Source organism: Notolepis coatsorum (genome assembly GCF_963971535.1).
Source record: "Notolepis coatsorum genome assembly, chromosome: 17".
Classification (NCBI taxonomy): domain Eukaryota; kingdom Metazoa; phylum Chordata; class Actinopteri; order Aulopiformes; family Paralepididae; genus Notolepis; species Notolepis coatsorum.
The window spans coordinates 37,874,525-37,887,693 of NC_140181.1; the positions used below are offsets into that span (position 1 = coordinate 37,874,525).

Below are 13,169 nucleotides of genomic sequence, written 5' to 3' on the forward strand. Positions count from 1 at the left end.
TGGAATGATTCTGAGATCGCAAAAGTACAATACCGCCGCCTGGTGGTATGCGGCCGATGTTGCACTCCCTTTGTGACTGTGTATGTGGCTGTGTATCATTGAAATTCATCCGGGGGCGGAGTTTTCTAGTAGCCTGGACAGAGGGGTCTCCCCGATCGCATTGAATCGCTTTCGGGACGCCCGATTCATTATGCTGTGGGGGGTTATGTCGTGGCCCAAATGGACATACGATCTAGCAGATGGCAATCAAATAATTGGAATATTCTTTTTGGAATCTCATCGGCCACAGGTAAGAGCAATTTAATGTCAATTTCAGCTTGGTTGTGCATTGTTTGCATAGCCATCACCCAGATCAGCGTATGCTTTTGTACTAACGAATGCCGTTATTGACAATCAATTAATCAGAAACGACCCCCCCCCTTTCATGCATGCATGATGGAACATAATACCTATCATATGCATTTGAATTTTTTATTGTAGCATGTATTGTATAGGGACGAAATGCCAATGGATTAAGTATAATATGCATCGCCGCCTAATACTAGCCTCCCAGGAATTACCCTAAACTGCTCTAAAACCATACTTATATTCACCACAGTATAAAACGGGAATGTATGGATGGAAAAAATATTCCTTTTTCACATCCTTTTTCACATCTTGAACGATAGATGCTCGATGTCAAATGGGCCATAGTATTGCATCCATAGCTATAATATTTAAATAGTTATAGCCCTGCAAACAAGGTGAGCGACTCCCATCGTTTACAGTGGTGGTGGTAGCTACTACAGGATGAGGCTAATCCCCGGCGCTGAATGAGTTAAGAGGCAGCAACATGGCGTTAATAGTCCTACCTGGACAAACTCTGTCTATATATGACTCTGGTAACAATCACACAAACAGTATAATACAGTATAATACAGTATATAATTGTATATAGTCACAGTATATAATTGTATATAATACTTTTCTGATTAAGGCACATTCTCAAATCTGAAATGAATGAATTTGATACACTTGACTTAAAGGTAGACTCTGCCTTTGAACAGTGACCTCTAAGCAAAAGAGCCCCGCTTGGTATTGCACTTTGTTTACTTTTTTGTTTTGGTCTGACGTGTGGGTTGGAGTTGAGTAACTTATTATACTGTGAATTTCACCAGACCTCTCTTGGTAGAGCCTGAGGTGTGTCCAACAGTAGCAACCCCTCCCCTCTATACCCACTGAAGTCCAATCCACACATCAGACTAAAACATGTTGTCATCTTTTGCCTAGAGGTCGCTGTATGACATTACAGATTCTACCTTTAAAGGACATGAAATGTTTAAGATAAAAACAATGAAACTGATTCAGGCACTTATTAAAAAAACATGGTACTTAATTAAAAGTAGAATTAAACTAAATAGACATCATAAAAGACTCGGCACTGTGTGTGCGTGTTAGAACAATGGGGAGAAGTATTTTATATAATCTTTCATCATTGTCAACACCTTGCTTTGGCATTTGAGACACACACATACTTTCACCTCTCTCTCTCTCTCTTTCTCTCTCTCTGTTAATCTTTTTCTCCCAGTAGTTGGCAGAGCTCGTCCAGTCGCTGTTGCATCTTGGGAATTCCAGACAGCTGTACCTCCAGACTCTGTTTCTCTTCCTATAGAGAAAGAGAGTGAGAGAGAGACAGCGAGAGACATACAGAGAGACATACACAGAGAGAGAGAGAGAGAGAGAGAGAGAGAGAGAGAGAGAGAGAGAGAGAGAGAGAGAGAGAGAGAGAGAGAGAGAGAGAGAGAGAGAGAGAGAGAGAGAGAGAGAGAGAGAGAGAGAGAAAGAGAGACATACGTAGGTCTTACTGATCTAAACCACCCAAACCATTGATTGGTTAATTAGTTGACTGTTGGCCTTGGAGGGTGGAACCCTCAGGTAGATAGATAGACAGACAGGTAGATAGATAGACAGGTAGATAAACAGACCTGTAATGATACTCTTGTGGAGGCATCAAGGGGCTCAAACCTCCAGCCTCCCTCTCCATCAAACTGCAACAGGTGGGAGTGGTACTTCCTGAGGAGAGATCTTTATCATCATCATCATCATCATCATCAATGTCATCATCATAATACATCAGACTTATATAGCTATTTTCTGGGTACCCAAAGACCCTTTACATGGTGGAATTATACTAACCAAGTAAAAACAACACCCTTATAATGACAAAATTATTAAAATAGATTTGTGTCAACAAGGGAGAAAAACATAGGGGGGAAAGCAGTTTAGGAGGGAAAGCCTGTGTGAAGAGGAGGGTTTTGAGGGCTGTTCTGAATGCTGACAGTGTGGGGGCATTCTTATGTGGAATGGAAGTGCGTTCCACAGAGAGGAGGCAGCAACAGAGAATGACCTTTCACTACAGGTTCAGCGATCATCATCTTCATCATTATTATTATTATCATCAGTACAATAATAATAACAATAATTATTCTATAATTAATTCTATAAATAATAATAACAATACAATAATATTAGTAATACATTATTAATAATATGTGTTTATTATTACTATTAATCATTTGTAAACTTCATCTGCCTTTCTTTGTTTCAGGCAGGGTGGGACAGCAGTAGAAGACAGAACAGCACTGACACCTACTGGTGACTGATAATACACCTCAAACACCTGAATATGAATACTAGAAGATGCTCATAATTTTACTCCGCCCACTCGCCATCCACTTACAATGCTTTCAAAATGGCATTGAAACGGGTGAGAAATCGCGGTTTGTGGGCACTGACATTGACAGTGATGGAGGGTAGGGACAGTGATGGAGGGTAGGGACAGTGATGGAGGGTAGGGACAGTGATGGGGGGTAGAGACAGTGATGGAGGGTAGGGACAGTGATGGAGGGTAGGGACAGTGATGGAGGGTAGAGACAGTGATGGACGGTAGGGACAGTGATGGACGGTAGATACAGTGATGGAGGGTAGATACAGTGATGGAGGGTAGAGACAGTGATGGAGGGTAGGGACAGTGATGGAGGGTAGAGACAGTGATGGACGGTAGGGACAGTGATGGACGGTAGATACAGTGATGGAGGGTAGAGACAGTGATAGAGTAAGACAGTGATGGAGGGTAGAGACAGTGATGGAGGGTAGGAACAGTGATGGAGGGTAGGGACAGTGATAGAGTAAGACAGTGATGGAGGGTAGGGACAGTGATGGAGGGTAGGGACAGTGATGGAGGGTAGAGACAGTGATGGAGGGTAGGGACAGTGATGGAGGGTAGAGACAGTGATGGAGGGTAGAGACAGTGATGGAGGGTAGAGACAGTGATGGAGGGTAGAGACAGTGATGGGGGGTAGATACAGTGATGGAGGGTAGGGACAGTGATGGAGGGTAGAGACAGTGATGGGGGGTAGATACAGTGATGGAGGGTAGGGACAGTGATGGAGGGTAGATACAGTGATGGAGGGTAGATACAGTGATGGAGGGTAGAGACAGTGATGGAGGGTAGATACAGTGATGGAGGGTAGAGACAGTGATGGAGGGTAGAGACAGTGATGGAGGGTAGATACAGTGATGGAGGGTAGAGACAGTGATGGAGGGTAGGGACAGTGATGGAGGGTAGAGACAGTGATGGAGGGTAGGGACAGTGATGGACGGTAGGACAGTGATGGAGGGTAGAGACAGTGATGGAGGGTAGGGACAGTGATGGAGGGTAGAGACAGTGATGGAGGGTAGGGACAGTGATGGAGGGTAGAGACAGTGATGGAGGGTAGAGACAGTGATGGAGGGTAGGGACAGTGATGGACGGTAGATACAGTAGCATTCTGCACTAGCTGTAGGCGTCGTAGAAAGAGCTGGTCTAAGCCCACATACAAAGAGTTACAGTAGTCAAGCATAGACATGATGAAGGCATGCATGACTTTCTCAATTGGAGAGCGATAAGAGATTTATTTTTTAGCAAGGAGCCTTAATTGAAACAAGGCACCTTGGACTACAGAGCTGATTTGTTTATCAAATTTAAAATCACTATCAAAAGTGACACCAAGGCTTTTAATACAAGAACGTTTTTTTGAAAGCAAGGGGGTTCAGAGTACAAACAGAGTCATTCAAACATTATGGATGTCCAAACACAATGGACCTCATTCACCAACATTGTCTTAAAGGGGAACTATCTTATGAATGGCCTTTTCCAGTGTTTAGCATTGTTTTATAGCAATGTGGGGTTGTACCAACACTGTCTAGGTCTCAAATTCTCATTTTGGCACATTACTCCAGTTCAGATGAGACAAGATCCTCCCCCACTGAACTAAGCCATTCTGAATTTAGGTCCCCTGTGACGATGTGAGAATTATTTGCATAATGATCTGCGTACCTCCGCTGCCGCACCTTCTGTCAAGAAAGCTAGAGCCTTTGGGAAGTGTAGTTTTAAAAAATGCCAACGCTCATTGAAAGCTCTGGATGTCCTCTTCTCAGAATGACTACATTTCCCAAACGGCCGGTAATTCAAAATGGCCGATCTCCGCGACACAAAAACTACATTTTCAAAAACTAAAATCTCACTAATAACACTTTAACCTATTGGTAAACAAACATATTGATGAAAATATAAATTTTATTTTTTGATCCACTTTTTCTCCTCTTTTTTTCTACTTCTCTCCCATCCCAATTCCATTGTGCCAATTCTTCCCTCCCGTCTTGAACGTTGCTCGCATATGCACCCCACTGGACGGTTGTAGGGAGGATAGAAGCCTTGCATCACGTGTCCCCTCCGGTACACGAGGAGGCAGCCTGTCACATCTTTTCACCTGCCAGCACGGACTCTCATTGGCGAGGTGTAACGTGTGGGAGGCTCACACTACCCCCCGCCATTTCCTGTCTCTGCTGTGCAGGCGTCCCCAACCGACCTGTAGGAGTCGCTGTCCACAACGTCCAGATTACCACCCATCGACTTCCACCCTCTAACTCTGCCAATTGAGTTAGTATGACGGCTGGACCAAGCCGGAGGCAACGCCGACAGCCGGAGTCGAACCCGGTGTCTCTTGCGTTGGTAAGGAGCGCAATGTCCGCTGCACCACCCAGCCGCCCTATGAAAATATACATTATAACTGCTGTTGTGACATGGTTATGATGTTTATTCTTGAATATGTTTGTAAAATAAAACAATAATTATGTCAGACAGTCTGACGGAAGAGGTTAATTATCTAAGTTATCAATGTTCTTCTGTAGACTTCACTTTGATTTTTACAATGAAATGAAGATAGCAAAGTATTTGCTGCATCCCCTGACACAGCGGTTCTCAACAGGGGTGCCGCAGAGAGCTGCCAGGGGTGCCTTGAGATTAAAAAGATTTTATTTTTTATTTTATTTTAATTCTTTTTGGATTACAGAAAATTATCACTAAAGTGCTATCTGTTGCAGCTGCACTGTTTTCCATGAAAATACCATATTTGGATAAGTTTGACCATTTCTCAAAATCTGAAAATCATTATTTAATAAAACACAGAAAAGGATCACCAAGTTACTCAGGATAAAAAAACTTTACAGACAACATTGAGACAAAGCTTCCTGACACATCTCCATCCAAACTCTTGGAAGAACTCATTGAAATTTCATATGATACCATCTGGAGAGCTAGTTTCAGAGTGTGGTGCTGAGTACCAAGCATCTCATGATGCAGCAGTTAAGTTGTTGATACCATTCAGCACCACATATCTGTGTGAAGCTGGCTTTTCATCCATGACAGCTCTGAAAACAAAATATAGGGCCAAGTTGAGCCTTGAGGATGACATGCGATTTGCCTTGTCAAAGATCTCCCCGCGTATTGACCATATTATTAGCCAGCAGCAGCAGACCTCGCATTAAGCTAGACATTTCCACTGAGTGAACGAGTGCTTATTTTATGTATTTATTTATATTTTTTGAGAAATGGTAACTTGGTGATCCTTTTCTGTATTTAAAAAAAAATACATGATTTTCTGTTTTTGAGAAATGGTCAAACTTATCCAAATATGCTATTTTTATGGAGAACAGTGCAGCTGCAACAGCACTTTAGTGATAATTTTCTGTAATTTTATTTAAAGAAATATGCTATTTGATTTACTACTACAAGCAGTGTAATGTCAACAGTACTAAGCCATTTAGACCTGAAACACCTGTTAATAAAGCTAGTCTCCCTCGCCCCTCCTCCTTGCTAAAGCTAGTCTCCCTCGCCCCTCCTCCTTGCTAAAGCTAGTCTCCCTCGCCCCTCCTTGCTAAAGCTAGTCTCCCTCGCCCCTCCTTGCTAAAGCTAGTCTCCCTCGCCCCTCCTCCTTGCTAAAGCTAGTCTCCCTCGCCCCTCCTTGCTAAAGCTAGTCTCCCTCGCCCCTCCTCCTTGCTAAAGCTTGTCTCCCTCGCCCCTCCTTGCTAAAGCTCATCTCCCTCGCCCCTCCTTGCTAAAGCTAGTCTCCCTCGCCCCTCCTTGCTAAAGCTTGTCTCTCTCGCCCCTCCTCCTTGCTAAAGCTTGTCTCCCTCGCCCCTCCTTGCTAAAGCTAGTCTCCCTGGCCCCTCCTCCTTGCTAAAGCTAGTCTCCCTCGCCCCTCCTTGCTAAAGCTAGTCTCCCTCGCCCCTCCTTGCTAAAGCTAGTCTCCCTCGCCCCTCCTTGCTAAAGCTAGTCTCCCTCGCCCCTCCTTGCTAAAGCTAGTCTCCCTCGCCCCTCCTCCTTGCTAAAGCTAGTCTCCCTCGCCCCTCCTTGCTAAAGCTAGTCTCCCTCGCCCCTCCTTGCTAAAGCTAGTCTCCCTCGCCCCTCCTTGCTAAAGCTAGTCTCCCTCGCCCCTCCTCCTTGCTAAAGCTTGTCTCCCTCGCCCCTCCTCCTTGCTAAAGCTAGTCTCCCTCGCCCCTCCTCCTTGCTAAAGCTAGTCTCCCTCGCCCCTCCTTGCTAAAGCTAGTATCCCTCGCCCCTCCTTGCTAAAGCTAGTCTCCCTCGCCCCTCCTTGCTAAAGCTTGTCTCCCTCGCCCCTCCTCCTTGCTAAAGCTAGTCTCCCTCGCCCCTCCTTGCTAAAGCTAGTCTCCCTCGCCCCTCCTCCTTGCTAAAGCTAGTCTCCCTCGCCCCTCCTCCTTGCTAAAGCTAGTCTCCCTCGCCCCTCCTCCTTGCTAAAGCTAGTCTCCCTCGCCCCTCCTCCTTGCTAAAGCTAGTCTCCCTCGCCCCTCCTCCTTGCTAAAGCTAGTCTCCCTCGCCCCTCCTCCTTGCTAAAGCTAGTCTCCCTCGCCCCTCCTCCTTGCTAAAGCTAGTCTCCCTCGCCCCTCCTCCTTGCTAAAGCTTGTCTCCCTCGCCCCTCCTCCTTGCTAAAGCTAGTCTCCCTCGCCCCTCCTTGCTAAAGCTAGTCTCCCTCGCCCCTCCTTGCTAAAGCTAGTCTCCCTCGCCCCTCCTCCTTGCTAAAGCTAGTCTCCCTCGCCCCTCCTTGCTAAAGCTAGTCTCCCTCGCCCCTCCTCCTTGCTAAAGCTAGTCTCCCTCGCCCCTCCTCCTTGCTAAAGCTAGTCTCCCTCGCCCCTCCTCCTTGCTAAAGCTAGTCTCCCTCGCCCCTCCTCCTTGCTAAAGCTAGTCTCCCTCGCCCCTCCTCCTTGCTAAAGCTAGTCTCCCTCGCCCCTCCTCCTTGCTAAAGCTAGTCTCCCTCGCCCCTCCTCCTTGCTAAAGCTAGTCTCCCTCGCCCCTCCTTGCTAAAGCTAGTCTCCCTCGCCCCTCCTTGCTAAAGCTCCTCTCCAAGACAGTGTTGCACCACACCTCACTTCTTCATGCATGCATTAGAAGACCTTGACTGGGACCCTGCTGTGTGTGTGTGTGTGTGCGTTCTTGTGTGTGTGCGTTCTTGTGTGTGTGCTGACCAGAGGGAGGGTCTATGGGTGATTGACAGCAGGGCTATTCCGGCATCCTTTGCAGCCTGAAAGATCTTTCCCTCCACATCGATGCTCACGGCGCTGGTACATTCATCTAACAGGGCGTACCTGGGTCTGAGAGAGAGACACAGAGACAGAAACAGAGAGAGAAAGAGAGAGATATGGTGAAACCTATGTTTTTGGATGTGACACTACCGGTGGTCTATAAAGACTCGCTCAGCCTTACCTGTGGTAGAACATCCGAGCCATTCCCATCCTTTGTTTCTCTCCTCCTGATAACACATCCTTCCAATCACTGGTCGCCTCCCAGCCTATACGCACACACACACACGCACACACGCACGCACGCACGCACGCACGCACGCACGCACGCACGCACGCACGCACGCACGCACACACACACACAACTTTGTGGTTAAAGGGATAGTTGTGATGTTTGGAACCCTAATCCTATTTATTTTCATCAGTAGAGTCCTTTCTCAGCACAATCCATGCTGCTCCAGTCTGTACAAGCTGACTGAGGCTTACTGACATCTACTTTGCGGGTACTGTGGAGTAGATTTCAGCTTGTTCAGACATCCTTATATCACTCCATCCATCTACCATCCATCTCTCTATCCCTCCATCCCACTATCTATCCATCCATCTCTCTATCCCGCCGATCCATCCATTTCTCTATCACTCTATCCCTCATCTATTCCTCTCTCTCTCCAGTATATACAGTAGTCTCTCTCTCCGGTATATACAGTAGTCTCTCTCTATCCTGTATAATTCTCTCAACTTCCTCTCTCTAGTATATAAAATATATGTATATATATTAGAGCTGGGCCGTTAACGGCGTTAACGTGCGGCGTTAACGCTATAATAGTATCGCGCGATAATATAATTAACGCATTAATCTTAAAAAAAAAAAAAAAAAAAAAAAATGTTTTTTTTTTTTTTTACATTTTTTTTCTACCTTTATTTACCCAGGGTAGGTTCGCTGAGCACAGATGTTCTTTTCCATTCACACCTGGGAGCTGCCCAGTACAACCACAGTTGACACCATTGGCCACTGAGCAACTCCACTGGAGCAGTTGATTCAAGCCATGTCACATAGTTCAAGTTTGAAATGATTCTTTCTGTTTTGCTCCTGAGAGTGTGCTAGATACTGTACTGTACTGGTAATATTATGTATTTGTGTTAACTTCTGAATAAAACAACTTATTAAACACAAGTACATCTTATTGAACATTATTTTGATATTTCATTACCAATTATCATAGCAAAACAGCTTTTTCAAACAGTCTGTAATGCATTTTGGAAACGGGAGATGGGCTCATGGTGTAATGGGCCACCTGGCCTGAGAAACATAAGGAGGAAAGAAAAGTAAGGACTTACTTCTGGTCATTATTTGGGTAGAACACACATATTTTGAATGCCTTCGGCAGGTTTTTTTTCTTTTTTTTGAGCCATTTTAATCTAATCCAGGATTGCAGATAGATTAATCTAGATTAAAAAAATTTATCTATGCCCACCTCTAATATATATATATTTCACCTCTCTCTCTCTCTCTCTCTCTCTCTCTCTAAGTATATACAGTAGTCTCTCGCTCTCTCTCCAGTATATACAGTAGTCTCTCTCCAGTATATATAGTATATCTCTCAACTCTCTCTCTCTAGTATAGAAAATAGTCTATTTCACCTCTCTCTCTCTCTCTCTCTCTCTCTCTCTCTCTCTCTCTCTCTCTCTCTCTCATGTATATACATAGTCTCTCTCTTCAGTATATACAGTAGTCTCTCTCTCACCTCCCTCTCTCCAGGATGTATAGAAGGTTAACAGTTCGTAGTATTTCCTCCAGCTGTGTGTCATCGGATCCTTTCTCATTCAAGTCTTCTACAGTGTCTGGGTAGATACCTGGTCTCTGAGAGTACCTAGAGACATGTAGGGTCTGAGAGAAAGACAGAGTAATATTATTATAGTAATACTGTAGTATCAGATTAATATTATAGTATAATCTAGTATCATCAGAGTACCGGTACCTAGAGACATGTAGGGTCTGAGAGAAAGACAGAGTAATATTATTATAGTAATACTGTAGTATCAGATTAATATTATAGTAATAATCTAGTATCATCAGAGTACCGGTACCTAGAGACATGTAGGGTCTGAGAGAAAGACAGAGTAATATTATTATAGTAATACTGTAGTATCAGATTAATATTATAGTAATAATGTGGTATCATCAGAGTACCGGTACCTAGAGACATGTAGGGTCTGAGAGAAAGACAGAGTAATATTATAGTAATACTAGTATTACCTCTATAGAACATGTTGTTAGGAGGTGGTTTATAGTATTCTATTATACTATAGTATTACCTCTGTGGTATATAGAACATGTTGCTAGGAGGGGGTTTATATAGGACTCCTCTGTAAATGGGCCAGAGGCCACTCAGGATCCGGAACAAGGAACTCTTCCCACAACCATTGGGACCCGTTATCAAGAGATGCATCCCCTCTTCTACCTAGAGAGAGAGAGAGAGAGAGAGAGAGAGAGAGAGAGAGAGAGAGAGAGAGAGAGAGAGAGAGAGAGAGAGAGAGAGAGAGAGAGAGAGAGAGAGAGAGAGAGAGAGAGAGAGAGAGAGAGAGAGAGAGAGAGAGAGAGAGAGAGAGAGAGAGAGAGAGAGAGAGAGAGAGAGAGAGAGATGTCACACTGAGACTGAGTAGCAGGGTCATGCTAGACTGAGTAGCATATAAAGCACATTTAGCGCAGTGGCACCAGTTTAGCATAATTTTGTGTGTGTGCATGTGCATAAAGTTACATTCTTTTGACATATTTTGTGATTCATTCAGCAAGAACACATTAATGCACAGATACACACAGATACATTCCATTATACGCACGCACGCGCACGCACGCAGCACACACACACACACACACACACACACACACACACACACACACACACACACACACACACACACACACACACACACACACACACACACACACACACACACACACACACACACACACACACACACACACACACACACACACACACACACACACACACACACACACACACACACACACACCACTATGAGCAGTGTGCTGAAGAATGCGCTGGCTGGACTGACCTCTCAGACAGAAGGATGAATGGATGGCAGTTGAATAAAAAAGGAGAAAAGTTCATGTGATGGAAAGAAAGATGGAGAGATAAAGGAATAATGAAAGGAGGGATGAATGGACAGTATTCCACCAATCTATCTGAGGGATGGACTGACAGAGCAGACAGACAGGCAGGCAGACAGACAGGCAGACAGGCAGGCAGACAAAGAGAGACGGGCAGACAGACAGCTTCTGTGCTTGTAGGCTTCACAATGTTTCGGTTCAAATCAACACTTCCAAGACTTGTGGGAACATCTGACTCTGAAGCTCCGAGGACCAGCTTGCAGAATGTTTTAAGAGTGGGTGTGTTCGGGTAACAGTTGTGGAAACGTTCCTCTCTCTCGTCATGTAGTCTCACACACACTGCTTGAAAACAATTCCCAACTTGTCTCTGAGAGAATGTGTGTGTCTTGTTTTGAGTGTAGACCACAGAGCACAGCGGCTGGTGCTCTGAGCTGTTCTCGTGACAGCAGTCTACAGGCAAGGGTTACATATAGGAACATACTGTTTTATGGATGTTAAAAGAACACGCCAACATTTTGGGAAACTAGCTTATCGTCTTCTCCAGAGAGAGACAAGGAGATAGATACCAGTTTCATCTCTGTGCGTTCAGTAGAAAGGCTGCATGTTAGCCTAGCTTAGCACAATGAATGGAAGCGGACATGTACGGGTAGCCTTCGGGAGAGGTGTTAGTTGGACAGTGCGTAGGCTACCTGTACATGTCCATTTCCATTCGTTTAATTATATTAAGTGCTTCTCTGTTGGTTAATTCTACAAGTGTAACAAAGTTCTCTTAAGTGTTTCTCTGTTTATTAATTGGCGCAGTTTAACATGATGGCTCACATATGTCAGACGCTAGTCTTCATGTCAGTTGCCTAAGCTCATTTAATGGTGTACCAATACCCTGTTAGCGATCAGTGACTTGTTGTCAGTCTATGTCATATGTTTTCAAATCATAATTCCCAAATGCGTAGTCTGACTGGACTATTTTAAACAATAGGAAATTGATAGGGTATGATAGTGGTATTGATAGTGGTATTGTAAGGGTATTTATAGTGGTATTGTTACGGTATTGATGGTGGTATTGATAGGGTATTCATAGTGGTATTGTTAGGGTATTGAGTGGTATTGTTATGGTATTGATAGTGGTATTGTTACGGTATTGATGGTGGTATTGATAGTGGTACTGTTAGGGTAAAGTTAGTGGTATTGTTAGGGTATTGGTCATGGTATTGATAGGGTAGCGATAGTGGTATTGTTAGGGTATTGACAGTGATATTGATGGTGGTATTGATAGGGCATTGATAGTGGTATTGTTAGGGTATTGATAGTGATATTGATGGTGGTATTGATGGTGGTATTGATAGTGGTATTGTTAGGGCATTGATAGTGGTATTGTTAGGGCATTGATAGTGGTATTGTTAGGGCATTGATAGTGGTATTGTTAGGGCATTGATAGTGGTATTGATAGTGGTATTGATGGTGGTATTGATAGTGTATTGATAGTGGTATTGTTAGGGTATTGATAGTGATATTGATAGTGGTATTGTTAAGGTATTGATAGTGGTATTGATAGGGTATTGATAGTGGTATTGATAGTGGTATTGATAGGGTATCAGTGTCACCTGGATATTGAGACTAGCCACCACCACATCTCCATTGGGCGTGATGATTGGCAGGTTCTCACAGCGAATCCCCTTCTCCACATCAATCACCTGACCTGCACACACACACACACACATAATGTTTGTTTATGTGAAATATGGGGACATTACATAGACTTACATGTCTAAACTAACCCTAACCATAACCTAACCATAACCAAATCATAACCAAAACCTAATCATAACCATAAACTAATTTGTGTTATGGGGACACCCACATTTGTCCCCATAATGTTTTTGGTACCCATTGCGTGAGTGTGTAAACAGGTCAGTGTCCCCTGTAGTATAGAAATACAAGTACACAAACACACACACACACACATACAAAAAGGAGCACACCCAGACAGACACAGCAGAAATGACCACAACAGCCTTGTTGGTTAGAGGCCGTCTCATAACCAGAATGTCACATGTTTGATTCCTGCAACAGACAATGTTTCCTTGAGCAAAGCACTAAAACTGACCATGACCTCTGACCCCTCTGGTGAAATGCCTACATG

At 44.2% G+C, this 13,169-nt stretch overlaps 1 protein-coding gene across 1 annotated transcript in view; it reads right to left on the reverse strand.

The window, feature by feature from the left end:
- Positions 1 to 657: 657 nt before the first annotated feature.
- The window catches only part of abcd1 (ATP-binding cassette, sub-family D (ALD), member 1), a 45,691-nt gene continuing 33,179 nt past the window's right edge, over positions 658 to 13,169 (reverse strand). Inside the window, 9 exon segments of the mRNA XM_084333192.1 lie at positions 658 to 1,645; positions 1,965 to 2,052; positions 7,843 to 7,968; positions 8,081 to 8,165; positions 9,642 to 9,652; positions 9,654 to 9,750; positions 9,753 to 9,784; positions 10,213 to 10,358; positions 12,631 to 12,725. Of these exon segments, the coding sequence (XP_084189318.1) occupies positions 1,550 to 1,645; positions 1,965 to 2,052; positions 7,843 to 7,968; positions 8,081 to 8,165; positions 9,642 to 9,652; positions 9,654 to 9,750; positions 9,753 to 9,784; positions 10,213 to 10,358; positions 12,631 to 12,725 (776 nt within the window). The 3' untranslated portion in view covers positions 658 to 1,549.